Raw genomic sequence first — 27,722 nt, 5'->3', positions numbered from 1 at the left:
ACCCCCTGTTCCTCCCTTACTGCAACCCCGCAGTGTTCAGGACTTTGAATGGAGTGGCAGTCGAGCATGGAGGGGAACAAATGGTTCAGGATCTCCGTTCCCGCGATTCAGACCCCCAGCGATCCGATAATTATCACCTATCCAGAAGGAATCATTGTCTGTCTATTCTGGGAATACCCCTTTAACTCTGAAATAGTACAGTCTAATTAAATGGTCGAATATTGACTTAAAGGGTAGCCATCTATAGTTCGCTCTGGAAAGAAACCTTTCATCCATATGCAGGAGAGTATTTTTGCATAACTTTCGTAGTATTCATTTTCTTAGTCTCCCTACTCTTTACTGGATCACCACAAAACGAGTTAGTACCTTTACTGTTAGGCAACATAAAGCCACGTGTCTAATAGCAATCATGTCTCTGGCTGGAAGGACATTCTGGGGGTAATAGTTTTACAACCCACGTCTTTAGGCCAGACCTGTGATGCAAGATTACTTATCCGAGGTTTGTTAGTATTAAAAGGGTTTGTCTCATCTCCACAACCTTTATGAAATGAAGACTGTGATCAGCGTAACACTGGTCTGATGTCCCAGAGCGTCGCAGGTTTTCAGAAGTTGCGGCCCGGCATACATTGATTCCTTTTTAGTGGCCACTGCAAGGAAAATATAGTATTAGGGTATGTGCACACGACCTATTTTAAGGCGTAATGGAGGCGTTTACACCTCGAATTACGCCTGAAAATATGGCTCCAATACGTCGGCAAACATCTGCCCATTGCTTGCAATGGGTCTTACGATGTTCTGTGCAGACTAGCTGTCATTTTAGGCGTCGCTGTCAAAAGACGGCACGTAAAATTACGGCCACGTCAAAGAAATGCAGGACATTTCTTGGGACGTAATTGGAGCCATTTTTCATTGAAAAACCGCTCCACTTACATCCGTAATGGACGCCGCGAAAAACACATGCCCTTGTAAAAACGTCTGAAATTCAGGAGCTATTTTCGCCTGAAAACTGCGCCGTAATTTCAGACGTATTTTGCGTTGCCGTGTGAACATACCCTTACAAAGAGCAGGAGCTGCTGATATTTGCTCTAGTGGGTCTTTGCTCTGGCTCATATTTTCTTTGCTAAACTGGCATATACTTCTGTAGAAAGAGTTGCCATTATTTACTTGCACCTTATGCTGCTTTGTAAATACCGTACCATGTGTAAGATCATTTAGGGGGCAGGCGTGGTAAAATGTTAGTATTCAAATGAAGCCGTGCTAAACTAAAAATCTTTGCCCTTCTGCATGACACAAGCTACTCTTATCTCGCTTCTAAAAGGCACTTGGATATAGTTTGCCGTTCACTTTTAGGAGACTTTCTGATCTCGGTAGAAAGTTATTCCACAACAGAACTACGTGACTTGTTACATTTGTGTTGCGTCTTGTAATGACCCCGGCTTTCTCAAGTTACTTCCCTTTATGTCCTATTTATCAAATTCTATCCTTGTCTATTGTTATGTTCTGTCATGATCATTATACTAATTCTTTACATTTCATTAAGTTTGGAATTCTAATTCATTTTCTTTTTTAAAGAGTTAAAGTTAGAGAGAGACTGGTGCGAGATGAGAACATGCATGGGAGTCCAAAATTTGACACAGAGACCTCTACCCAAAAGAAGCATCATGCTGCCCCAGCCTACTATAAGCCTTTTCAGTCCGAGAACTCTGCATTCGATAGAGTCTTTAAGCAGCCAACTCCAGGCCGTCAACCCATCCATGGCCACATCCAACCCGCTAATGTTGCTAACGCACCCAAGATTGTTTCACATACGGAGTCTGACAGCGTTATGGTGTCTGCCTTTACTACCTCGCTAAGAAATCCACGGGCAGTCAACGAAGTGAATGTTGAAAAATCACGTCAAATTTCTCAAGGTCTGACCAGTACACTCGAGCCCTACAAAGCTGCGACTAGTGATGGTAAACCACATGACTCTTTTGAGGAAAGTCCAAGGTTTATATCCTCCAATGTGGACAAGCCGAAAAATGACGTACCACCTCCTAAGAACATGCTTCCATATGTGTCCGAAAATGTTCTACCCCAGAACAAGCCAATTGGCAGCTCTGGAAAATCAGAAGCCATTATGTATCTGCAGAGTGGATTAAGCCCTCACCCGTACAGACCACTAGGGCAACCCAAGGAGGTTTCAACAATGAAGCATAAAATGCTGGTGCGCTCAATGTCAGACTCTGGCATGCAAAAGTCAGAAGCTATTCATATAAGAGACTCGGAAGAACAAAAGGAGATGGTTTTTTTGGGCACTGAAGAAAATTCCGACCTTGCCAATGGAGAAGCTGGAACGGTAAACACTAAGGTGTCTGTGGCCCATCTTAGGACTGCATTTTTGGAGACCGCGAATACCAGCAAAAAAGCTGACCCGTGGGTGATGTTTGCAATTTTTTTTTTACCCCATTAATATTGTGTGACCCTGCACGTCCTCAACTTAATGCACAATGTAATCTGAGACACACTTGTTTGGTGACCAAATAAGCCCACTCACACTTTGTCACTGATCTACCTCTCTTTTGGAATGTTTTTGTCTGTCCTCTTGCATGTTTTTGACATTCGAAATGTTTGCTGTGCTCTTTTCTTTCATCCTTATCTTTCTCTCTTTCTCCCTCTTCTTCAAATAACCTTCATCTTGGTTGCAAAGTGAACCCAAGACTGAAATGCCAACATCAAGTGTTGATTTTGGTGCCGCCAATGAGCGGGAAAGAGGCCCGCGAAGGCCAAGACTCTATATCTCTCCTGGGGACAATAGAAAGACTTCTGAAAGATTTAGAACCCAACCTGTAACTTCAGCTGAACGAAAAGAAACAGATAGGTACGCAACTGAATGATGAGCTGGAGTCCGTACAATCGAGACCGATGTTTGAATGGCATGACTGTGTGTTTTAGGGAGCTGCCCAATGGATCACGCTTTATTTGATTTATTGCGCTTGGCGTTTTGAGCCTATGGCTGAAATTCGAAACCGCTTTACTTGTTTTTCAATCCCATATACGTATTTTTTTAATATGAAATCATAACTTTAGTTTTATGTATTTTGCGTTATGGAGACGCTTTACATTTAACCTTAAAACACCTATCGTTGCACTTTTGTGTTTTTTAGTTGATTTGCTGTGAAATGGATTTGGTCACGTTTTGCATGAGTATTACATAACTAGAGAACGTGTGTTTTGAAATAAGACCGGAAAATGATTGTTTTATCTTCCACAGATCAACATTTTATCCATCTCCGCTAATGCAGACAGCAGAAGGTAAGTGAGTGTACTTAACGGTGTGCATTTTTTGTTTTTCTTTTTAGGGAATTTCACCGATCTGTGGTTTTGACACATTATTTCACCTTTCTTCTACTTGAAGACTGTCTACCTATACATATTGCACTCTATTTGTACCCTTATAACATTAACGTCACATGGACAACAAGTGTGAAGTGTCTCCAAAAAGGACAAACCACTTAAAAAAAAATTTTGCCAGATTATTTCTGTTTCACTTACATTTTTGTAATTCTACAAATAGCCTCGAGATAAACAAAGAGCATGTGCGGTGTGATGCTTAGTAGTGTAATGTCATGCAACTTTAATAGCATTGTGCAATTTACACCACGTTGCGATGTTTTGGCATGCCAAATCCATGTATTGTGTAGCTGTATGCACTATGGGATGTAATGGTGCAAGCATTCTTCTATCTTGCCGTACAATAACTCTGACCTCTCTAAAGGGGCTTCCTCATCCTATCGAAAGAACAGGGGTTCCCTAACCCCCATTTGCCCATGCAATCCGGCAGCCAGCTGCAACAGAAGTGGCCGCATATGTATGTGCCTCTCTGCGTTTAAAGTCTGAGTTATGGAAAGAGCTGAGCCTTGCTTGCTTGAAGCTGATGCAACAAGCCATGCTTGGCATCAACCGGGTTTAGGGGCCCCCAATTCTCCCGATAGGTATGGAGTTTTTGTTTGTTTGTTTATTTGCTAAATGTAAAATTGTCATTTTTGGCTTTTCCCAAAGAGGAAGCGAAGCTGGACGAAAGAGCAAAGCTAAGTGTGGCTGCAAAAAGGCTTTTGTTTCGGGTAAGTAGACTGCAACTTTTTGTTAATATTGATGTGGCCTTTTGCACTGCAGTCTGCAGGAACAGGGTTTGATCCTTGCTACGGTTGTTCATGTTTATTATCAAGACCTTTATTATGGGTGAATCATTTTTGGGCAGTATTCCAATATAGAAGAGAGGTTAATTATTTCTACCCAGGACTCTATGTCAATAGTTTCATTCATCTACCATATAATGCGGCGATTGCTATAATAGTAGACCATAGTTTTCCCAACCAGGTAGAGTTTTATTCACAAAGCAAATTGTGTTTTGAATTGCTAATATAGAATATTGGTTCCTTGTCTGTAATTTGAAAGCCGGGAAAAGTAGACTTGTTGACTATCATTATTAATATATAGTGATGTTATATGTAAAGCTGCTCAATCTGAGAGCAGGGGGGGGGGGGGGCGCAACAACAACAAATACAACTGACATAATTAGATATTCAATTTTACTTGCATCTCATTACTAATATTTGAAGGTGTTGTGCGGATTAGGAAAATTTCTGTCCAAAAACAGCGCCACTCTTGTCCAAAGGCTGTGTCTGGTATTGCAGTTCAGCCTTAGGCCTCATTTACACGAGCGTGTGTGTTTTGCACACGCAAAAAAACGCAGTGTTTGGCGTGCGCAAAAGGCACTTGACAGCTCCGTGTGTCATCAGTGTATGATGCGCGGCTGCGTGATTTTCGCGCAGCCGCCATCATAGAGATGAGGCTAGTCAACGTCAGTCACTGTCCAGGGTGCTGCTGATCGGCAGTAACTCTTTCAGCACCCTCGACAGTGAATTCCGATCACAATATACAGCAACCTGTGAATAAAAAAAAGACGTTCATACTTACCAAGAACTTCCTGCTTCCTCCAGTCCGGTCTCCCGGCCGTTGCCTTGGTGACGCGTCCCTCTCTTGTCATCCGGCTCCACCTCCCTGGATGACGCGGCAGTCCATGTGACCGCTGCAGACTGTGCTTGGCCTGTGATTGGCTGCAGCTGTCACTTGGACTGAATTGTCATCCCGGGAGGTCAGACTGGAGGAAGAAGCCGGGAGTTAGCGGTAAGTCAGAACTTCTTTTTTTTTTTTACACGTTCATGTATATTGTGATCGGAAGTCACTGTCCAGGGTGCTGAACCAGTTTAACTCTTTCAGCACCGTGAACAGTGACTGTCTCCTGACATCGCGTACCGGAAAAATTTTTGGCGGGTTCGGTCAAAACGAGTTCGGCCGAACCCGGTGAAGTTCGGGTCGCTCATCTCTAATTTGACACTCCGTTTGGATGTTTGTAAACAGAAAAGCACTTGGTGCTTTTCTGTTTACATTCATCCTTTTGACAGTTCTTGCGCGAATCACGCAGTTCGCACGGAAGTGCTACCGTGCGGCATGCGTGGTTTTCACGCACCCATTGACTTCAATGGGTGCGTGATGCGCGAAAAACGCACGATTATAGAACATGTCGTGAGCTTTATGCAACGCACTCGCGCAAAATTCACGCATTGTCTGCACTGCCCCATAGAGTAATATAGGTGCGTACAACACGTGAAAAGCACGCGCGTCGCACGCGCGTATATTACGCTCGTGTAAATGAGGCCTTAGGGTATGTGCATACGAGAAGTGCCTTTTACGTCTGAAAAGACAGACGGTTTTCAGTAGAAAACAGCTGCCTTGTTTCAGACGTAAAAGCTCCTCCTCGCATTATGCGAGGCGTCTTTGACGCCTGTAATCTTGAGCTGCTCTTCATTGACTTCAATGAAGAACGGCTCAAATTATGTTGCAAAGAAGTGTCCTGCACTTCTTTGCCGAGGCAGTCATTTTACGCGTCGTCGTTTGACATCTGTCAAACGACGACGCGTAAATGACAGGTCGTCTGCACAATACGTCGGCAAACCCATTCAAATGAATGGGTAGATGTTTGCCGACGTATTGTAGCCCTATTTTCAGACGTAAAACGAGGCATAATACGCCTCGTTTACGTCTGAAAATAGGTCGTGTGAACCCAGCCTAATTCACTTAAATGGAAATTATCTGCAATACATGGCCAAAACTGGGTCTGTTTATAGAAAAATAGTGGACAATTTTTCTGAACCTGTACAACCCCTTTAATCTATTCAATTAGAATTGGGTAAGATGGTTTTAGTTTTTTGTTTTTTTTCCCCCCCCCATTTTACCATTGTTTATCTCTTCATAGCCATGGGGCCACTGTTATTCTTCTTGGCATTGCTACTAGTGAAATGTAACATTTCCTGCCCAGTTTCTCTAGGGTTTCTTTATTTTATTTTTTAAAAAACTTTATGAATATCCTGTCTGTTGTACTTGTTATACAATAAAGTACTGCGGAAGATACATAAACCGTACTCAACGTCTGTTAAATTATTGAAATAAAAAAAACCAATAAGAACTTCCATGCGCATCTGCCATCGATATTGAGCACAAGGATATGAGGTATATAATACAATACAGAACTTTACACTGCACGCAGGAGGGTAATATTTACATTTTAATTGCAATGGGTCAGTCAGGAAAACCGAATACACTACAGTAATCCAGGGTCCAATACACATCATCCGTTAGGCATTCTATCTTGTGGTAGGGAAACACGGAGGTCGCTCACGCTAAAGGAGGTATGATGAGATGAACACCACCCTCCCCAAATACTCATGAACTTATGTTGGCGATCAAGATGTTTGTACACTAAAGTTTTCGTATGGAAGGACAGAATTCACCAATTTCTTCCATTGTGAGGCCGTAGGGGAGTGATCTCCCATCCAACGGATGGCTATAGCTTTTCTGGCTAGAAACAGGGATTCATGGAGGAAAATTCCTTCGTAATGGGACCAGGTGTCCAGTTGTAACAGACCCAGTAAACCGATACCTGGTTCACCGGGAACCGGTCTGTCCAATTTCAAAGAGAGTAGATTTGTTACCCCTCTCCAAATGTTTTTCTATAACCGGGCACAGCCAGATCTCCCTCAGTACTTTTATTCCATTGTTGAATGTCTTCCTTGATATCAGAGTTTTGTACTAACAAGAAAACGGTTTTATCCCCTTTATCACTGTAGAATTATTTTTTTTGGTCCCAACATTTTGGATGCTAATGTGTAAAATCTATTTGGAGTTCCCGTGGATCTGTCCTAGTGCCAACACCTGTGTCCTCAGTGTATGTGACCAATAGGCTTAATTGTAATCGATCCTAGTAAAATGTGTTTGACATTGTTGTGTTTTAATTGCAGGAAATGGAAAAATCTCTGGACTCAAAAACCAGTAAACCACGTTCTAGAAATGCTGCCGTGGAGAGGAGGCTCCGGCGTGTACAGGACAGGTCCCGCACTCAGCCCGTCACCACCGAAGAAGTGGTTATCGCTGCGACGTAAGTGCTGGCACGACCCTAATTTGTTATGCTGGGGGCTGGGCACGGTTCCCAGTTTTTTTTTTTGTTTGTTTTTTAAATTGAGGGGAGAATGAAGGACTTGTAGCTTAGGGACCCGGGCACTTCACACCACGTCTGCCAGAATGATGGATACTGAGTGAGATGCTCTGTGTTTCCAAAGGGAATTGAGACATGAATCATCTAACTGTGGAGGCCTTTCCAGGAAAAACCAGGTCATTATTTCTTCCCTCTAGCACCAAATAAAGTACGTGCTGCGCGTTCTGAAATTTGAGTTGGTGATACTTTTCTCTACATAGTAATTAAGTAAGAGGTGACGTGAAGCTGGAACAATGGTGGTTCTCTTGTCACAATGAGATATTTGAGTGTTTTAGAGATGCTTACAGTTGAATTATTTGCATTTTATAATTTCACATTTTAATAGCCACCGTAACAGTTGCAGTAAATGAGTTCAATGTCCTAGGTTATAGCGTATCCACTATGGGCGCAGTTAGGGGCATAGCTACAGGGGATGCAGACATAAGTCGCATCTTGTGCCTGAGGGGGCTCAAAGCCCTCACTGCCACATGCTGTAACCGGATCCCCCACACACTGTCCCTGCTATATTTTGTATTGGGGCTCAGGAGCTTCAAGTTACACCTCCGTGCTCCGTGGTGGCGGCCTTTTTGTTAACATACCTGATACTTACAATAATGCACCTATTCAACTCACCCGTGAAGGGAACTGGTCATTGGTTTTGAGCACGATTAACCACCACCATATTGTAATACGTGATGCAAACGTGTTTCTGAAGATGCCCATATATAATCGAACTGATAAACCTTAGAATATCAACTTTGAAAGTGCGCTGTAAGCAAATTACCTGAGAAGTCATCCGGGCGTGGTTGCGATGCAGAGGAGTCTGGCTGTCAACTCCCTAAACACTAGGCTTGATTGACAATCTCTTTCTCCTGCTACATCCTCTCAAGCTAGCTACGAACCTAGGCATGCGCCGTTGCGCTGTATTTCTGGCACCTGCGCAGGGAATTAAAGAGGCTCTGTCACCAGATTTTGCAACCCCTATCTCCTATTGCAGCAGATCGGCGCTGCAATGTAGATAAGAGTAACGTTTTTATTTTTAAAAAACAAGCATTTTTGGCCAAGTTATGACCATTTTTGTATTTATGCAAATGAGGCTTGCAGAAGTTCCAGTGGGCGTGTTTAAATTAAATGTCCAAGTGGGCGTGTATTATGTGCGTACATCGGGGCGTTTTTACTTCTTTTACTAGCTGGGCGTTCTGACGAGAAGTATCATCCACTTCTCTACACAACGCCCAGCTTCTGGCAGTGCAGACACAGCGTGTTCTCGAGAGATCACGCTGTGACGTCACTCACTTCCTGCCCCAGGTCCTGCATCGTGTCGGACGAGCGAGGACACATCGGCACCAGAGGCTACATTGATTCTGCAGCAGCATCGGCGTTTGAGGTAAGTCGATGTAGCTACTTACCTGCAAACGCTGATGCTGCTGCAGAATCAACTGTAGCCTCTGGTGCCGATGTGGCCGACACGATGCAGGACCTGGGGCATGAAGTGAGTGACGTCACAGCGTGATCTCTCGAGAACACGCTGTGTGTCTGCACTGCCAGAAGCTGGGTGTTAACGAACAGAAGTGGATGATGCTGATTCGTCAGCATCATACACTCCCATTCCTAACGCCCAGCTAGTAAAAGAAGTAAAAATGCCCCGATGTACGCACATAATACACGCCCAGTTGTACTTTTACTGTAAACACTCCCAGTTGTACTTTTGCAAGCCTCATTTGCATAAATACAAAAATGGTCATAACTTGGCCAAAAATGCTCGTTTTTTAAAAATAAAAACGTTACTGTAATCTACAATGCAGCGCCGATCTGCTGCAATAGCAGATAGGGGTTGCAAAATCTGGTGACAGAGCCTCTTTAAGGTGTACGGTCCACCGGCTTTCTGTGTATCTGCGGGTACCGGCGCCTGCACAGTACACAGATAGTCGGTGGGTAGTACACCTTCCCTATGCTGACGGAATGAATGAGTGGTGATGTCTCTGGAACAAAAGACCCCTTTTTCTAATGCGGACTACACCTTTAAGCTCGCAGTCCTGTGTTCTTTATAGGACTATACTATGGCCCCTGACCTCTAGGCTGCCATGCGAAGTAGGTAAATGCCAGAGAATCTGACAGTTAAAAACACACCAGTAAATATACGCCATTGAGTTGCCTGTTTCTGTATACTGTTTCTTAGTTACTTCTAGTTTACTCTGAGAAAACTTCATCAGGAATTTACCCCCTTCTCCCAGATTCCCAAATGGCAAATCTCTCTGGTTATGCAGTGACGTATCCACCACACTCTTCATTCTTCGTAACTAGGCAGAGTTGATGTTCAGGAAAGTTGGGGGACAACCTCTGTGGATGCTGGTTTGATACAACCCAGCTTTTCCAGAAACAGATATAACTGGGAAAATACTTAATTTTTTGGGGATTTTTTTTTTTTTTTAATGCTTTTATATTTCTATACAATTCTACTGCTTATCTCTAGTTTGCCTTTCTGTTCTCGATTTAGTTGTGGGCTCGTCATATATACAGAGATACAGATTTCTCTCCCTTGGCAGAACCAGCACCTCTATTAATAATCGGGTATGTTCACACGCTAGCTGTCATTTACGGCTGAAATGACAGCCTGTTTTCAGAAGAAAACAGCTGCGTTGTTTCAGCCGTAAATGCTCCTCCTCGTAATATACGAGGCGTCTGCGACGCTCGTATATCTTGAGCTGCTCTTCATTGAGTTCAATGAAGAACAGCTCAAATTACGTTGCAAAGAAGTGTCCTGCACTACTTTGCCGAGGCAGTCAATTTACGCGTCGTCGTTTGACAGCTGTCAAACGACGACGTGTAAATTACAGGTCGTCTGCACAGTACGTCGGCAAACCCATTCAAATGAATGGGCAGATGTTTGCCGACGTATTGTAGCCCTATTTTCAGGCGTAAAACGAGGCATAATACGCCTCGTTTACGCCTGAAAATAGGTCGTGTGAACCCAGCCTGACTTGCTATATAGATTTTTTTTCTTTTTGCATATTTTACCCTTTTTTCCTTCCTCTTGACTCACTTTGCTACTCTTGTTTTTCCTTTTTGCGGTGTTAAAGCAAGCCTATCCCTGACGCACACACAGTGACTACACACACTGTAACCCCAAGAGTCCCCAGTCCCACTGTTACTAAGAGTTGTGTGCACCGTATCAGGTATTAGAGGGGACGCGTCTTGCATGCCAAAGAGAATGATAGTCAAATGTGACAGATGCCCCATTAATTATTAACTCTGGTTTTAACACCAACTGTTGCTGTTACGCTGACACTATAACCGTTTGTATGGTGTGGATGCATGACTTCTAACCTGCCTGAAAGGTGCATTATATGAAAGGGCCGTCAATGAAATCCAGACATGCGTAAGTTTTTGTTTTTCTTCTACTTTCCTCTGTTTCTGTTTTAAATATGACTGTAGATGTGATTTTGTGGACCGGTTATGTCGTCATCTGTTGTAATGACAGACATTGTTTGTAATGGATGGAAAAACACGTCACGTTTTCTAGTCTGTCGCACAAATGGAGTGTTTTTGGTCTATTCCGTTTTGACGATTTTGAGAAGAGATGTCCATATAGCCATTAATGGCATGTATGAACTCTGCACATCTTGTACTTCTATTTTTTTGGGGAAAGTTGTAAGTCTACAGCCTCATGCACACGACCCTTGTGCCATTCGGGCTGTTTTTTATGGCATCCGATAGTCTTCACGGACCCATTCACTTTAGCGGGTGAATGGGGTCTGTGTTTAATGGTCCAAGTCTCCGATCCGAGGAAAGATAGAACATGTCATATATCTTTCCTCTGATCACTAACGTGACTCGGACGGCGCACACAGTGGTGTGCATGAGGCGTAAGGCTATGCAGGGTCAAACTTTTAGCCACAAACATACTTTTTTATGCATTTTTTTTTATTTATTTTTTTATTTTTTACAAAACACTATGGTTTAATTCGAAATTGCATGAAGGTTCCCATGAGTGTAAAAGTGCTGGCTGGCGTTTTCACAGCGTGCCAGTTGTCTACTTTCAGACCATATATGGGTATGGCGGTTTATTTTTCTATTTTATCGTTTTGGGTTTTATATTGTGTTTTTGTGAAGTGTCATGGCAGTGAAAGGGTTAATGTATTTATCGTATGCACTAAGTTCCCTCTAGTGTTGGCTGAAAGCAACCTCCACCTTTTGCATCCAATTTGTTTTATTGCTTTAAAGTATCTAAAATAAAATAAAAAGTAATAAATTATAATCCACTTTGCAAATATACTTTTATTACAAATCTGCTACTATTTTGTGTCTTCAGCTCCTATGCTGATCTATGTGTCTCCGCTGAATCCTGTTGTTGCAGCCCTTGAATAAAATGTTTTATCTCATGGGTTTATTACTGCTTTATGTCTAATTTTAAAGTAGAAGTCCTGATAGTTGTCGCTGCTTGTATCAGAATGTGTACACGCTTGTGACGTTTTTAGTTCTTTATGTGATTGGTTCAGCATGTTTTGTGTCTTGGTGCCTGTTGTTTTATGATGGTAGCAGGCCGCTGTATTTGGATATACGTTATTTATATGTCTCCTCTTCCTTCTCTCCTGTGGCTCTAAATTGTAGTTTACAGGCATCCGCACATCACAAGGCTGCGTCCAAGGCAGAACCAGAAATCGCTAAGGAAACTAGCGCAGAACCCAGTGCCCCTGAGGAACCAGATTCTTCTTCTCTGTCCTTGGCTGAAAAGATGGCCTTATTTAATAAACTCTCCCAACCGGTCACTAAAGAGAAATCTATTCGCAGCAAAATGGATATCCGACAAAGGAGGATGAATTCACGCTATCAAACTCAGCCGGTTACTCTGGTTGAAGTTGAACAGGTAACTCCCACCCCCTGTTCTTCTACAGTAAACGTTCACTTGGTCTCTTGTATAGATTTGCTCCCTACTTCAGACGTGTAATAAATGACCTGTTTAATGCTCACGCTACCATATGCAAGATAGTCCTGCTGCTCCTTCAGGTTCTGCATGCTACTGTAGGCTTTCTCCATCTTTTCCACAGTACCAGTGTTGCAACAAGAAACAAAAGAACAATAGCGAGTTTCATTATATAGGAGAGGGATTGAGCAAACTGAACCTTGACAACTAGGAGAGTCTGCCAGAACAAGCTACGCAATGATGTATCTTGCTGGAGGCCACATAAATAAAATCTCATTAAAGCTTTCATTAAAGGGGCTATCCTACAAAGATTGTTTATTTTTATAAAGCACCACATTTCTAATAAATTTTGTATTTCAACTCATTAAAAAAAAAATAGATCCAGTGTAGCGTTATTACATTCATTTAGAGAATGGCGCCATCTGGTTTCAAAGTGTATAGCAATGGGCACGTCCAACTAATGAGCGGAGTGCTAGTGGACACGTGTGCCCCCCCCCCCCCCACAGCTAGTTCTCTGCATGGTGATCCTCTGTTTACTGCAGAGCAGATAATGGAAATATATTTCCTCCCTGCTTGTCAGGAAAGGAGCAGAGCCTCTCAGTAGCATGGCAGCATAGCGCAGCAGATTCCTTCTGCTTGTTAGGACTGTAAAGCTGGATTGGAAAGTAAGAAGTGACTATATGGTCAGCTTCCAGATAGGGGAGGAGACTGATTCTGCTCCCTCCACTACCAGCACAGGTTAGCAGCAGCACCAAGGGGGACAGATGGAGGTCAAATCTGATGGAGGTTTTTTTATTTTATATACTAGAAACACTGCAAGTTATTTTAAAACCGCTATTAACAGCATTTCTGGACTTTTAGTATGAAGAGGATTCATGGGATAACCTTTTAAGTAAATACTAAGTGTAGTATTTCACGCATATGTATAAGTTACAGTTCGATTATTGAAATAGAAGACCACTACTGATCTTTAACAGACTTTTCTGTGATGGAGTTTTCATTCCCCTATATTTTCTGTATGTTGGTCCTCTCTTTGAGAACCCCCCCCCCCCCCTGTAGACCATTTTTGTGGGGTCATTTCAAAGAGGTTCCACGTCGTTTACAATATTACTGCTTGTTGTGGTGCGAAGTAGGGGAGTTTCAAAAATGACATTTGGGATCTTGCTATTCCCTGGAGTCCTCTGTTCAGACTTCAAACGTATGTGCTGGGGTGGATAAAAGGGGCATTTAATGTGTCCATGTGTTCTTCACTGTTGTATTTGTAATTGGATAGTTGTTCCAACATTGCCATATACAAATATTAAGTGACAGGGATTGTAGACAATCTTATACTTCACACTCTATTGCTTTTCATGATTATATTGTCATATTTCAATTCAAAAAGATCTAAAATCGAGACGCTGAATGAAAGATCCCATCATTGTAACAAGTCAATATGATCCCCTCAAGGTGTCTTATCTGTCACCCTAGTGTAGACACGGCTGCTGGACCATTTTAGCTCGGTTGGGACTTGAACTTGTTCAGTTAATTAAATTAAGGTTTCAACATTAAAAAAAAAAACTGTAAACGATCTCCGACATTAAGCTGTATCGGTTTACTGACATGTGTTTTTGGTTTATTGTCTGTGCAGTTTAAGAACGGAGGTGAAAAGATCGCTCCATTATCTCAAACCGTGGTAACATCTGTGGCAACTTTATCGTCTCGATCGTCTCCTGTCTATCCCGGGGACATGAATGTCACAAAGTCATCTAATTATGACGAGAGAATATCAAGTGTCTCCAGCGCTTCAACTCAGCTTCACACTTCACTGGAGACCGGAAACACTACAGAGAGAAGCCTGTTGCTGTCAGAATCGTGGAGTTCTCCTGCTGCCGATAAAGAATTGAGGAAACCATTGTTTGACGTGACCAGAGTGTCTGTGGCAGAAGATAGCAGCAGCCTGAGAACATCTAGCGTGTTTCAGAAGGAAGACGTTCATCCTGCTCTGAATGCTACAAAGGAGGAGGAACCTGCAAAAGAGCAGAAAATGCTTGGGCATGTTAACTCAAGTAAGAGCACGGTGGAATTATTCAAGCAACCGACAGTGTTACAGCCTGCTGTACGCAGAGAGCTGTCAATAGAGAGCGCCCTGCAGGTACAGGTGGAGGATATGCAAGCCGAGAAGACAAATCTGCAGTCAGACGGGACCACGTGGAGCGTGAAGAGTGCACTCGGTAAGAAGCTGTTTTATTTCAATGTAACGTTGTGCGAAAACAAACATATATATTTTTTTTCTCCTAGAACAGTGGTGGTTTTATACCCAAAAACCTGCTTCTACCCCCCTTAAACTCTTAGTGGGCCAGGGAGCTGGGATGTGGCGAGCAGGATCCACACTATAGAGCAGAACTGACCTGGAAAGAACAAAATGGACATTGGGGAGATTTTCTCTTTAAAGATCAATCAGCTCATTATTACCAGTTCACATTACACTAATTGCCCGACGTAAATGAAATGATAAATGATCAACATTAAAGAATGGGGTTCATCATCGATCACCTTTACCGCTGGTGACAAGTGTTCCCTCCATGTCAGATCTGCAGGCACAGGGACCATTACCGCTTCAGTAATATGACCCTGATGTCCACTGACCTATCTCAGCTCCCTTAATCCCTAGGGTGGAGTGGCATTTGGTTTTAATGGATTTCTGTGGTGTTCCTTTAATGTACCTCATATTAACCATTATATTTATGTAAGTAAGGCATCGTTCACATATCCGGCAGCGCTCTATTCTGACGTCGACTACGCTATTGATTCCGTCAAAACGACGGAACCCTTTCACAACTGAGACAAACGGAAACCATTGGCACCGGATCCGTCACCACTGAAATCAATGGTGATGGGCACGGAAACCTATGGTTTACGGTTGTGTCAATCTGGGGTCTGTTCTGACAGAAAGCTCTGATGGAACATCAGAATGGAGCCCTGACGCATTTTTGAATGAAGCCTAAAATATTGGAAATGTACGGTTTGTTTGTTTTTTATACTGTTCTTGTCAATGATAGTCTGTGTCAAAGTGAGTTTGTAGAGTTGTCTCATTCCGCTATATATGTTGGCATTTTGAGCCAAGTGGGCATGTTTAGGATGGATTCGGGAGAAATCGCGGTCATTCGGCTTAAGGGGTTTTCCCACGAGGGACGTTTGACATATCCACAGGATATGTCATTAATGTCAAATAGATGCGGGTCCCACCTCTGGGACCTGCACCTATCTCTACCATGGGGCCCCCTAAACCCCGTTTTAGCTTTGTCTGCGATCACTGACTCCCGGCCACTTCCTGACTTTATGGTCGGGAGTTACGAAAACAGCGTAGCTCAGCGAGCTACGCTGTTTTCACCTTCATGGTCGGAAATCAGCCGACACACAGAGGTAGAACTGGGTTTAGGAGGCATCTATCTGACATTTATTACATAACCTGTGGATATGTCCTAAATGTCCCTCGTGGGAAAACCCCTTTAAAAGTACATAAATGGGAGACTTGGCATTGTTGATTCACCTGAGATCCTGCTACCTGCCCTGTAATTCTCCTTTTCCTATGCTCTCGCTGTTTCTGTCCTCGGGTACAATGCTAGTTGCTCATTGTAGTGGTTTCTCCATTAAGTTTACGTCTAGAAATGGCAACTGTTCAGTGTTCCCCCTGGATGTATTTTTTAAGCAGTACGTGATTTCTATCTTGTGCAGTAGTTAAGATGCTGAGCGTCCGTTCTCCAGTTTTAATATTTTCTGGGTGGCATTTGAACATGAAGATGATAATTGTGGCTGGTCCTGATGTTTACATTTCCACCAGGGCCTGTTAATAGCCTGGACCCCTCAGTTCTGGTCAATAGGTTTTCAGAAAAAAGTTCAGGGACTACTTGGTTCAGCGCATTAGTTGGATCCTTAGATCCTGGAGTTTTATTAAAACTGAAGAGCCTTTTAATATTTTTCTATCCACAACCATAAATACATGGTACAAACATTTCTAAAGTTTCCTTTTTAATGGCAGCCAATTTATGTGGATTTTTCCCTATTGTCAGCACGACCTCGTTACCGCTGCCCTTGACACATCTGATTTTATATCCTGGACTTTGATCCTGAGTGCAGAGCGTGCGGCTCTATTGCATCCATGTTGGTCATTGTTCTGGCAGCATTGCATTGTTCTAGCAACTGGGAAACACCTTAAAGTTTGGAGATTTACATATAACGTATTCATTAATAGGCATTGATGGGGTTGTAACTTTAGATTTTTTTGGTGTTTGTTTTTTTTATTTCCCATAATTCATTATTTGCATAGTACATAGAGAACTTCTGTTGCATATGAGGCCACACTTAAAATTCAGGAACGGAAAAACTGGTCGCCTCGTAGTCTACTTGCGAACCGAACTATTAATTCATATATACATAATAATGCAGCTTTATCTGTCTTTACATTTAAAGACTCTGTCACCACATTATAAGTGGCCTATATTCTACATAATGTGATTGGCGCTGTAATGTAGATTACAGCAGTGTTTTTTGTTTAGAAAAACAATCATTTTTGACGGAGTTATGGCCTATTTTAGCTTTATGCTAATGAGTTTCTCAATGGACAACTGGGCGTGTTTTACTTTTTGGCCAAGTGGGCGTTGTACAGAGGAGTGTATGACGCAGACCAATCAGTGACCAATCAGCGTCATACACTTCTCCCCATTCATTTACACTGCAGATAGTGATCTTATTACATCACTATGTGCAGCCACATAAACACACTATAACATTACTGCAGTGTTCTGACAATGACTATACATTACCTCCAGCCAGGACGTCATGTGTATTCAGAATCCTGACCACTTCTCTGATTTACAGCATAACAAGTGTAGTCTCGCGAGGTTACGCTGTAAACTGTCATTTACAGCGAGATTTCGCTGTGCTGTAGTTTCACACACACGCTACAGAAGTGTCAGGATTCTGAATACACATGACGTCCTGGCTGGAGGTAATGTATATTCATTGTCGGACACTGCAGTAATGTTAGTGTTTGTGTATGTGGCTGCACATAGCGATATAGCTATATCGCTATGTGCAGTGTAAATGAATGGGGAGAAGTGTATGACGCTGATTGGTCACTGATTGGTCAGCCTCATACACTTCTCTCCACAACGCCCACTTGGTCAAAAAGTAACACACGCTCAGTTGTCCATTGAGAAACTCATTAGCATAAAGCTAATATAGGTCATAACTCCGTCAAAAATGATCGTTTTTCTAAATAAAAAAACACTGCTGTAATCTACATTACAGCGCCGATCACATCATGTACAATATAGGCCACTTATAATGTGGTGACAGACGCTTTTAAGCAAGAGAATAAGTTAAAAGCCAAGTTAATGCCTCATGCACACGAGGGCATTACAGATCCAGACGACCTCCAAGTTCTATAGAGCCAAAAGACTTCTATAGGGCCCTACTGGACATCCAAATGTCTTCGATTTCATACATTGGTATATGGAGGTGGTTTTTTTTTCTGTCGGATTTTGGATGAGTTCTGTTCTGGAGCTTATCTGACACCTATTATGGCTTCTTTACTTATTACAATTCCACTTTATGGTGGTCTCCCAGCTTTGCTAGAGTAGCAAATCTGCCAGATTTTGTAGTGGGAAATCTATTAGCAGATATTGTTCATGATTCTGGAAGTTGGCATGCGACCCCTGTGTGAGCTGTAATGCTCTATTGCTGGTCATCCAGCTTACCCAGAAACCGATATAACTAGAAAACTGGGCAGAGGAGACCATGTATATCGTGATTTTCTTTCCTCCTTTGGATACAAATTCTCTAATCCAGTTATGTAGTCCTGTTCTAAATGGTAATAGACCGTGTACAGACAATGAGGGTAATTGCCCCCTCAGGCCACAGGATTTTGAATCCAAGGGTCAGCGCAGACAAGTTATTTGGCTTTCTCAGTGCTTGTTTTGCCTCCCCCTGGTGGTGAGGACAGTTCGTTGCCTTCATGTTTCGGAATGCGGTTGCTGTCCTCTTTGATTTAAAAAAGGAATTTACTACTTTTTGTGATACAATCAGTGAAGATTTATAGTAAGGTGGGTGTTAGGAAGCCCCCCACTGTATATGAAACACAATTTACTGATCACGTTTAGTATGGGGACCATTGCTTGTATCATGCAAGCAAAAAGCTTCAGTCCAAAAATATTAGAGGATAAATAAAAATCCAGCTACTGTTTTTTTTGCTCATGTACTATATCGATAAGGGGATACACAACTGATTTGCAGTGTGTGCGCGCGCGCTCCCCTAGATTAAAGGTTTGCCTGGTCTTTCCTATATGCCCTCCTCATGGACCAGCTCCGTGATTTCAGCCGTAATGGCCGCTGCCGTGGGAACATACCCTCAGTCTCACAAAGAACCTGGATATAGCCTTGAAATTATTTTACTCTTAAGGCCAAATGCACGCGTCCGTAGTAGTTTTGCTGTCCCCAAAACCACGGATCCATTGTGGTCCATTTGCCTGTGAAAAAACTTTCATAGTGCGTCCGTGTGTCATCCATATTCACGGAAAAAATTATTGTCACCAGCTTGTCGTGCCGCAAATATGAACCGTATAATGACACGACCTGAGTTTTTGCGGCCCAGTCGTGTGCATGGAGCCCTATAAATGGGTCCGTGTGCTATCCTCAAAATTGCAGATTGCACACGGAATAAAAAAAAAACAGGGTCGTCTGCATGAGGCCTTATTATAACCTGAGCTATGCAGTTATCCACAGCAGGGAGCGGCTGTCATATGGGTGAGCTTCTCGCCCCTTGCCTGTCTGACAAGGTCAACATTGTGTCTCGTCTCCAAGCCTTTTTTTCTGTATACAGCAGATTAACAACATCCTGTCCTTTGCCACAATGTGTCTGTCCTGCCCCGGTGCCCTGAGGGAGAGGTTATGAAAGTTGCCACCTCTGAATGACTCATAATTTTCATTCAGAAGCATTTCCCTTCCTATGAACTGTTTGTCGTACTCGGCATTATGCATTCGTTCTGCTGAAATGTATATGCCGGGAAGAGGTGAGTGCATAAGACGCCTATTTCTTAAAGAGACATGCAAACAAGAGGATAGATGTCACTAAATCTCCTTAATGATGGCAGCGCTGAGCGGAGGATTGATCTGTTTGCATTTCAGGTCAGCAATGGCTAGAAATGATATCATTTTTTAGGAAACACATGTGTAACCAAGGGGATGAGCTCAGCTGGCAGATTACAGCGGAGGAGCGAGGAGGGGGGGGGGGGTTACAAGTAGAAGTCTGCAATCCATGTGACTGCTCACTAATGCTGGGCTTTTCTTCACAATAAGCAGAGATTGTCGAGCCGGCCTCTGAACCTCTTGGCACCGCCACAACATCACAAGCCGTTTCTCACACTTCGCCTGCGGTATCCAGCAGACCACAGACAGAAGAGCTAGAGGAAAGGGAGACCCCGGAGAGAACAACTGAGATTTCCCCTGCCGCCGACACCGATTCAGACGAGGATTTTGACATCTCTGGCAAAAACATGTCCATCCGAGACAGGTAATCCTATTGAAGCCTGTTCACTCCATGAGCAATGTTAGGTGCATGACTTTAGGATTTTTTTTAATGCTCGCTATACTAAGAATGTCTCATATACATTATGCATACAGCACTGAAGGGGTTGTAGGATTGGAGGGTAAAAATATATTGCAAATGTTACCTACAGAAAACGAGGTGCGGTTCTCTTCTGTCTTCTCTATTTGGCCATTATTAAATCCGTAGAAGTGATTACATTTGTGACATGATATTTAAGACGTATATCCTTGGCAAGGGCAACAAGGAAAATACAAAATATAATTGATTATTAAATCCATTGTTATCACAAGGCAGTAGGGACTTGTTACCCTGCAGTACATTGGACTTGGTGAAGTCAGTGGGATTGAGCCGAGGGACTGGTAATGTTGAATCATATTATTGTCTGAATCCTATGGTTCTCATAACACTGTCATTGCCGGCTTAGTCAGTCGCTGCAGCATTGTGTCCATTGGATGATGCCGTCATACACCCCGTGAAACAAAGGGTCCAGGCTGTCCTGTTTGTTGTTGTGACGCAACGTTCTTATCTTCCTTGACAGACCCAGGGGATACAATGAGTTTCTGTGTCTCTGTCTCTCTTTATTTAGAACTTTCAGGGTCTGAGTGCTAATCTAATAAAATGTAAGTAGTCTCTAGACCTGTTGGATTACTGTATTTCACCCTCCTTCTCTGATGTCCAGAAAGTTCAACATGGTGTAAACGTTCTGTTTTCTTTAATTTGGTCTTATTGTTGATCACCATTATGTCTCATGGAGAAATGTATTCAAATATGTTCTATTCATAGCTATATTAAAATGAGTGTGTATAGCTTTAAGAGTTAAAGGCACCACCATAAACCGTTTCATTGTCTTTTAATTTAAATATGATATACAGCAGACCTATAGTGTTTGACCTGCACTCGTTCTGACGACTTCTGCTAAAAAAAAAAGTCTGGGGGACTGCTAAAAAGTCTGCCAGAAACTTTATTTCTATTAGAGTGTATCAGAAAATGGGGGTGCTGCAGCCTCAATGTCCTATGTGCTTAATGAAAATTTATTTTGAAATGTTAATTTTCTGTGGTGGCACTCTACTTATTCTGCATCCCATAGTACAACCAGGGCAATTGTTGGCACATTAATATGCTAACTTTTTCCTAAAATTTGTTGCATTGCATAAAACCAAATGCCAGGAGTCTAGGCTATCACATTTTGCAGAGTAGGACATCCTTTAATGTCCATCGATTTTGTCCAAAAAAACGTAGTGCAATGTTCTTTCGGGTCTCTGTGGACTACATGACTTGCTAAGAATGTCTCCCAAACAATGTGGCATATTATTCCTTCTTAGGCTGGCGTTGTTGAAGAAGAGTGGGGAGGAAGACTGGAAGAACAGGATTAACAAAAAACAGGACTACAGCAAAGTGTCTGTCATAGAGCGCAGCTCGCGCACCCAGCTGCAAGAAATTGAGCAGTCGCTGAAAAAGAAGGTAAAGAGAACCATGTTAGGCATAAACTGTCCAACTTGTCCCAGCACTTTGAGATGTAACAGTCCTGCTTGATGCTCGCTAATTGCTACTGAGCGCTGAAGCTGAGGACTTGTACAGTACTTAACTCTGACCACAAGATTTCTAAACCCAGTCATGTATAACTCATGTGAGAGGAGCGCTGCACCCGGGTGGTTAATGCACGGGAATTTCTTATGTGTGTTGATTTAAAGTTTCTTGGAAGTAATAAAATGATCCATACGAGCCAATGGTCTAGCTAGAACTTTGCAGCTGCACTCTTCATAGTACTCGGTGGCCTCTTCATTCCTTGGTAAGTTTTTATATCGTTTTTATAAGTACACAACAACTTTAGTTGCATGAGCAGCGTAATGGTGATAAGATAAGGGTGATTCGAAGAGTCTGCCAATATTTTGGTTTCTTCACAAGGGTGAGGTCCAAATTAAACAAACTCAAGGTTCCCTATTACTAGAGTTAGATTTTCTTCCCATGTTTGCAAATTTGATTACATTTTTTGATCTTGGGGGAAGTCTCGTGCTTGGGCGGGATGAGCTTTAATAAGTAGTCTATAGTTGCACCAAACTTTTAGTAAAGAATAGTCAGGTTATGACTACGCAACAGGGGCCGTTGTGTGATCATCGGATCCCATATGAATGTCTGCAGCTCAGCATAGTAGCTGGAAAGTTGCAGTTTACTACAACTGGATTCTGATGTTGTGGCCAGGATAATGTGAATCAATAGGTGGGTCGTCCTTGTAACGCTACAGGGTCTCCAGCTCCTGATAGGCAACAGAAATTCTGCCTCTTGTGCATCGAAGGACTGCAAATTGATACCTCATGCGCTGTTCTAAATCCATTAAAACCGATCCCTGCAGTGCAGGTGGCCGGCAATGCCAATGTGTAGGGAAAAAGCCAAGGTCTGGGTCTCATAGGTCCAGTGGCATGCTATATTGTAACGGGTGGTCTATGAAGGTAATATTTCACTAATAAGCAACAAATTTTAAGAGCTGTCCAAGAATCAAAAATCATAACTCATCCAGAGAATAGGGGATGATCTTCTGATCGCTGGGGACCACATTGCTGGGAGCCCCGCCGATTGTGAGAACGGGTTCCTGAACCCCCTGTTTCTCCTCACTGCTCGACCGCAGTGAGGACAACATTGAATGTAGCAACGGTCGAGCACGTGCGCTGCTGCTCCGTTCAAAGCCTATTGGAATGACGGAAACGGCAGAATACAGTGGTTGGCTGTTTGTCATTCTCATAGACATTGAATGTGGCGGCAGATGCAGGTTTGAACGCTGTCCATTTAAGCTCCCCACTGCGGTAGGGTGCAGTGAGGAGGATTTGAGGTGGCAGGACCCCTCTTCTTGTGATTAGTGTGGCCCCCTCCGATTACAAAATCACCTATCCTGTGGATAGGTGGTTTAGGATTCTGGATAAACCCTTTTAGCAACAGTCTATCTGCCACCTGTGTTTTTTCCATCCTTTGAACAATAAACTGGATATGTTATAAATTCTCTTTTTGCTCCAAAAACAGCACTAGATCCCTTTCAAGAAATGCCATGAAGCCTTTTGGGGAAAGGTTTACCATTCACTCCCTTAACTGGATCCAACCCCTTATTTAGCACTTAATATATGACTTTTACATAAAGCTGTTAAATAGAGGTGTGAATAAGGTCTAATGGGAAATTTACAGTTTATTAAAGTCTTCTGGAGTCATTAGTGGAGATTTTTTAAAACTAGTACAAAGGAATAGTGGAGTAGTTGCCCATAGCAATCTATCGGATTTCATCTTTCATTTATGAGAGGCCCTTTGGAAAATTAAAAACTGACTTAATTGTTTGCCCTGGTGATCGGCTCCACTTTGCTCTTGCACCATTTTTGATCTCCCCTTATTTACCTATTCACATAGCTGTCCACATATCGTGCTTTGCACATTGTACTGCTTCCGTCTTATCTTGTATTTGCTTTGACCCATTGTCGGCCAGGTTAAGGGCCATGAAACATATTAGATTCACTGTATCCTGCTGTCCCTGTGTGATTGACATGAAGGGAAATAGCTGGCAGAAAACATTCAGTTCTGCATATCCTGCATTAGATGAGGGATTTTTAGAGGTAGTTCATGGTCTAGAGTTTGATCTGCTTAAAGGGAAAGGGTCCTTGAGCCTACAAAAATGATGCTGGATTATTTTCTAGTACGCTGGACACGCTTACTGCTGTATTGTAGGTATCCTGGAGGGTAAGAATAGGGGGTCACCTCATTTTGGTAAATCACTCCATCCTGGCCCAAATTAGCTGAGGGGGTAAAGCATTTGAAAATGGTTGAAATGTCTTGAAGACTTACTCCACCCATAGCTGAATATTCAGTTTTGGTGTAGTTACCTGGCACCCACAATGTCTATGATCTAGAGATGACTGAGGATATTATAGCGTATTCCCTCCGCCTCCAGTGCTGACTTTAATAAAAAACAGGAGGACATTTTAAATTTAAAGTAATACAGAGGTACATATCCTGTGAGGTAGTAATTATCGGCCACCACGAGCAGAGCATTAAACGTAATCTACTAAAGTCAGCATTCATTTTTAGTTTGGGGCCAAAAAAGTTTTCTTTCTCATTCGTTTGCGCTCTATCTCGTTTGCGCTCTTACTTTCTCTCTTTGCTATTTCTTGCTTTCGCTTTTTCTTACTCTCTTCTCAGTTCCCCTTCTAAGGCCCTGAAGGGTGATGAACATTGGCTTGCAAGGTCCCTCATAGGTTTCAGCCAATCTTTGGGGGTCCCAGCAATGTCCCCCTCTGTGATCAGAGACCCTTCTAACAAAATGTGATTATCCAAAGGTGTTCAAAGCAGGTCTGTAGTCATTGCTGACATCACGTGGGGTAATAAGATATTAATAACTCGTCTTCCTTATGGTCTCGCTTATTGACCTTCTAGTTAGTAATATGGAATATTTATAAAGATTACTGGAGAATGGCCATAGTAACACAATCAACCCAATCCTGTATTAGAAAAAAAACACTTGCTTTCCTATGCTTGCTGGGGGCAACACCTTAAAGGGAACCTGTCACCAGCATTTCAGCTATTGAACTCTACTCACCCCTCACTGGCCGCTGCTGTCAAAAGTCCATTGCCGTTATCGCCTCTCCTAAACTCCTCTGAAAGGAACGGTCTGCAAACATTTTGCGCCTTTTATGGTAAGAATCTAGCAGTCTTGTTCGTTCCGCTTCTGCCCGCCCACCGTCCTACTGGCCCGCCTTGTGTGGCGAAATCTCGTCATAGCATGAATGCACCAGTCATGTATGGTCAGACTCCCTACCCTACTACAGAGCCGACTAAGAAGACAATTGTAGGTTACATAAAAATGATTTTTCACCCACTACCACCAGGTATTGCTGGTTTAATAGGTGAAATGCTGGTGACCGGTTCCGTTTAATCCTTTGCTCTCATTTTCATAAGTGTCCGTCTCTCAAATAACCTAATACAATACATAGGATACATTACCGTTGTGTATGGGGGAGTTTGCATTATACATTTTGCATGTAAATGTAAAGTTTGAAATTGTTTTTGTCTTGGTTGTAGTTGAGAAGGATGAGTAAATGATCACGTGGTATTGCCAACCTTCTGTATAAACAGGGAATTTTCTATGTCTGCTTTTTCTACTTCACAAATTAAATTATAGGCAGTCAGCAAGTTTACGTGTAGAATATCATATACACATTGGTCTAACAGGGGTTGATCTTCTAAGTCGACAGTATGTTAAAAATGTACCTTTTCCTGCTCCCTTAACATCAAAGTGTCTTTGGAGGTCCAGTAATGGGTCCCAGGTGCACCCACCAATAGCTGTATACCTAGGAAGATGAACTCTTAAGAAATGACCCTATACAGTACCCACTTCTATACTGTTCACACAGCTGAATGCCATATGTGGTGTACAGTTCCCAAAGCGCTTTCTCCATCACTTACTGGAGATGAAAGCAGATCTAATACATGTGTTCTTGAAACGGAGAACACCCTTTAGTAAAGTCATTATTGTTCTATTGCTAGGGGGTTTCTGAAAGAATAAGCAGGTCATTTTTTTTGTTTGCGCAAAATCTGTCTCAACATTTTCTTAGTGCATATTTTCTTTCTTTACATCTAGTTTGTACAGAAATGGAGTGAAGTACCACTGGAACATTAAAAGAACACTGATACATTGTTATCCCCCATACATTGTTATCCCCCATACATTGTTATCCCCCATACATTGTTATCCCCCGTGGAGTTAGGGCCCTTTTACACAGGCAACATTATTGAGCAAACGGCAACGATCAGCTGATGAACGAGCAAATGCTAGTTCATCGGCTGATTGTATCGTTTTAAATGCCGACAACGTTATCGTTGGCACATCTCTGTCTAAACAGGGAGACGTGCTGCCGACATGATAGAAATGTATGAGGACGAACGATCGTAGTAACGATCGCTTATTCCCATACTTAGCTCCTTGTGAAAGGCGCAAACGAATGCCGATCAACGAGCTGTTTAAGACCACCATATCTCTCTCTCTCTCACTCTCTCACTCTCACTCTCACTCTCACTCTCACTCTCTCTCACACTCTCTCACACTCTCTCACTCTCTCACTCTCTCACTCTCTCACTCTCTCACTCTCTCACTCTCTCACTCTCTCACTCTCTCACTCTCTCACTCTCTCACTCTCTCACTCTCTCACTCTCTCACTCTCTCACTCTCTCACTCTCACTCAAGCACGTTCGTGTGCATGGGGCCTTAGACCATTGGGTTTTAAGGCCCAGTTCAGTGGTTTTTGATGCTGATTTTGATGTGGAAACCGCATCTGTGTTGGCCAAAAAAGCTCCCTCCATGGATTTCAATAAGAGGCAGAGGCAGGTTTTTGTGTTTTTTTTAATGAGGCGGTTTTTGTCCGCTCCCGGAAAACAAGTGTCATGCCCTTTCTTGTAGCGGTGTCCGCCTTTGAACATCCATTAAAATCAATGGGAGGCAGAAGTGTTTTTTTTTTTCCCACAGATTACACCTGATCACTGGGGGTCCCTGAGGCGGGACACTCTATGGTCAGTTTATCATCATGACCCTTTTAAAGCAAAAGGGATTGTCTAAAGCGGGCAACCTGTTTAGGTGGTAGTTGATATTTAATTTTTTTGTCTGGACTGTAACCCATAAGAGGTCCACGAGTTAAAGCCTCTTTATGGTTGAATTTCTATTTAAAGTCCTTTTTTTTTTATTTTTTTTAAGGTTTTTTTTGTGTATAGACAGCAGTTTTCAGATTGTTCATTAGGAACTTTTCGAATACAACTTGTCATGTTCTAGGAGGGTAATGGCACTTGCGTCTCCTTGTAGTAAAATAATACTTTTAAGACTATATTGTATTAAACCGTAATTGTTTTTTTGTGTATATACTCTTACAAAGGCGCCGATCATATATGTGCTCTCAAAGTGGCAGGACGGTCCTATTACAATATTGTATTTGGTTTCACTTACAGGCACACATACATGGTATGGTTTATAACCAGAAGCTGTTGCAATAATTTAAGCTATCTCTGAAATTTTATTCTGATATCCTAAGCATGTCTTGACACTTATTTAGGTCTTAAAGCACAGAAGCATAGCAAATATACAGCTTGCCTGAGGGCGTACGCTATGCTTTTTTACACCTAGGAATCTCAGGACTTTCCACTGACATTAGAAATGTATGTCCCTCCGATTCAGAAGGAGAAGCATACGTTAAAGGGACTAAACTAGCAATTGCTATTAACTTCTTGGTAAAAGCACAAGGTCATGCTTAGTATTTTATGTAGGTTACGTCCAGTATGTCCTACTAGCAAGATAGACAGGGACATTGAAACCCATAGACTTCTTCATAGACTTATTCGCCCCTTTTATCTTAAGTGCTTTTAAGTTTCCTTCAAGCAGGAAACTTGTTAAGCAAATGTTTATAAACCTCTTCCAGAAATTGCTGGATTGTGAATTGAGGTGAATTTATCGGTTGCACTTTTTTGGTTGTGCAGTTCTCTTGGGGAGGGGGGGGGGGGATCACCTCTCTCCAGATGGTGCCGTTTTAAGACATTTGCAGAAGTGTTAACTTAGTTCATGTTTGGCTGCCTTCATCTGGGATTAGATTACTGTTAAATATCCTTGGCAGAGGCTGTAATGG

General features: G+C 42.5%; 1 protein-coding gene across 7 annotated transcripts in view; it reads left to right on the top strand.

Moving 5' to 3' along the window:
• Positions 1 to 27,722, top strand: part of SVIL (supervillin) — a 97,599-nt gene that overhangs the window by 18,541 nt on the left and 51,336 nt on the right. For 4 of the 7 annotated variants that reach the window (XM_075827492.1, XM_075827493.1, XM_075827491.1 and 1 more), the window contains 9 exons: positions 1,573 to 2,415; positions 2,690 to 2,860; positions 3,254 to 3,294; positions 4,042 to 4,103; positions 7,341 to 7,477; positions 12,185 to 12,440; positions 14,128 to 14,710; positions 19,836 to 20,049; positions 21,408 to 21,546. In XM_075827492.1, coding sequence (XP_075683607.1) covers positions 1,573 to 2,415; positions 2,690 to 2,860; positions 3,254 to 3,294; positions 4,042 to 4,103; positions 7,341 to 7,477; positions 12,185 to 12,440; positions 14,128 to 14,710; positions 19,836 to 20,049; positions 21,408 to 21,546 — 2,446 coding nt within the window. The remainder of the gene's footprint in view (positions 1 to 1,572; positions 2,416 to 2,689; positions 2,861 to 3,253; positions 3,295 to 4,041; positions 4,104 to 7,340; positions 7,478 to 12,184; positions 12,441 to 14,127; positions 14,711 to 19,835; positions 20,050 to 21,407; positions 21,547 to 27,722) is intronic. The other 3 variants (XM_075827495.1, XM_075827494.1, XM_075827490.1) reach the window with 2 other exon arrangements.

The sequence above is a fragment of the Rhinoderma darwinii genome, chromosome 5, assembly GCF_050947455.1.
Source record: "Rhinoderma darwinii isolate aRhiDar2 chromosome 5, aRhiDar2.hap1, whole genome shotgun sequence".
In the NCBI taxonomy this organism is placed as follows: Eukaryota; Metazoa; Chordata; class Amphibia; order Anura; family Rhinodermatidae; genus Rhinoderma; species Rhinoderma darwinii.
The sequence above is the reverse complement of the archived record's forward strand: the minus strand, read 5'-3'. Positions and strand labels throughout refer to the sequence as shown.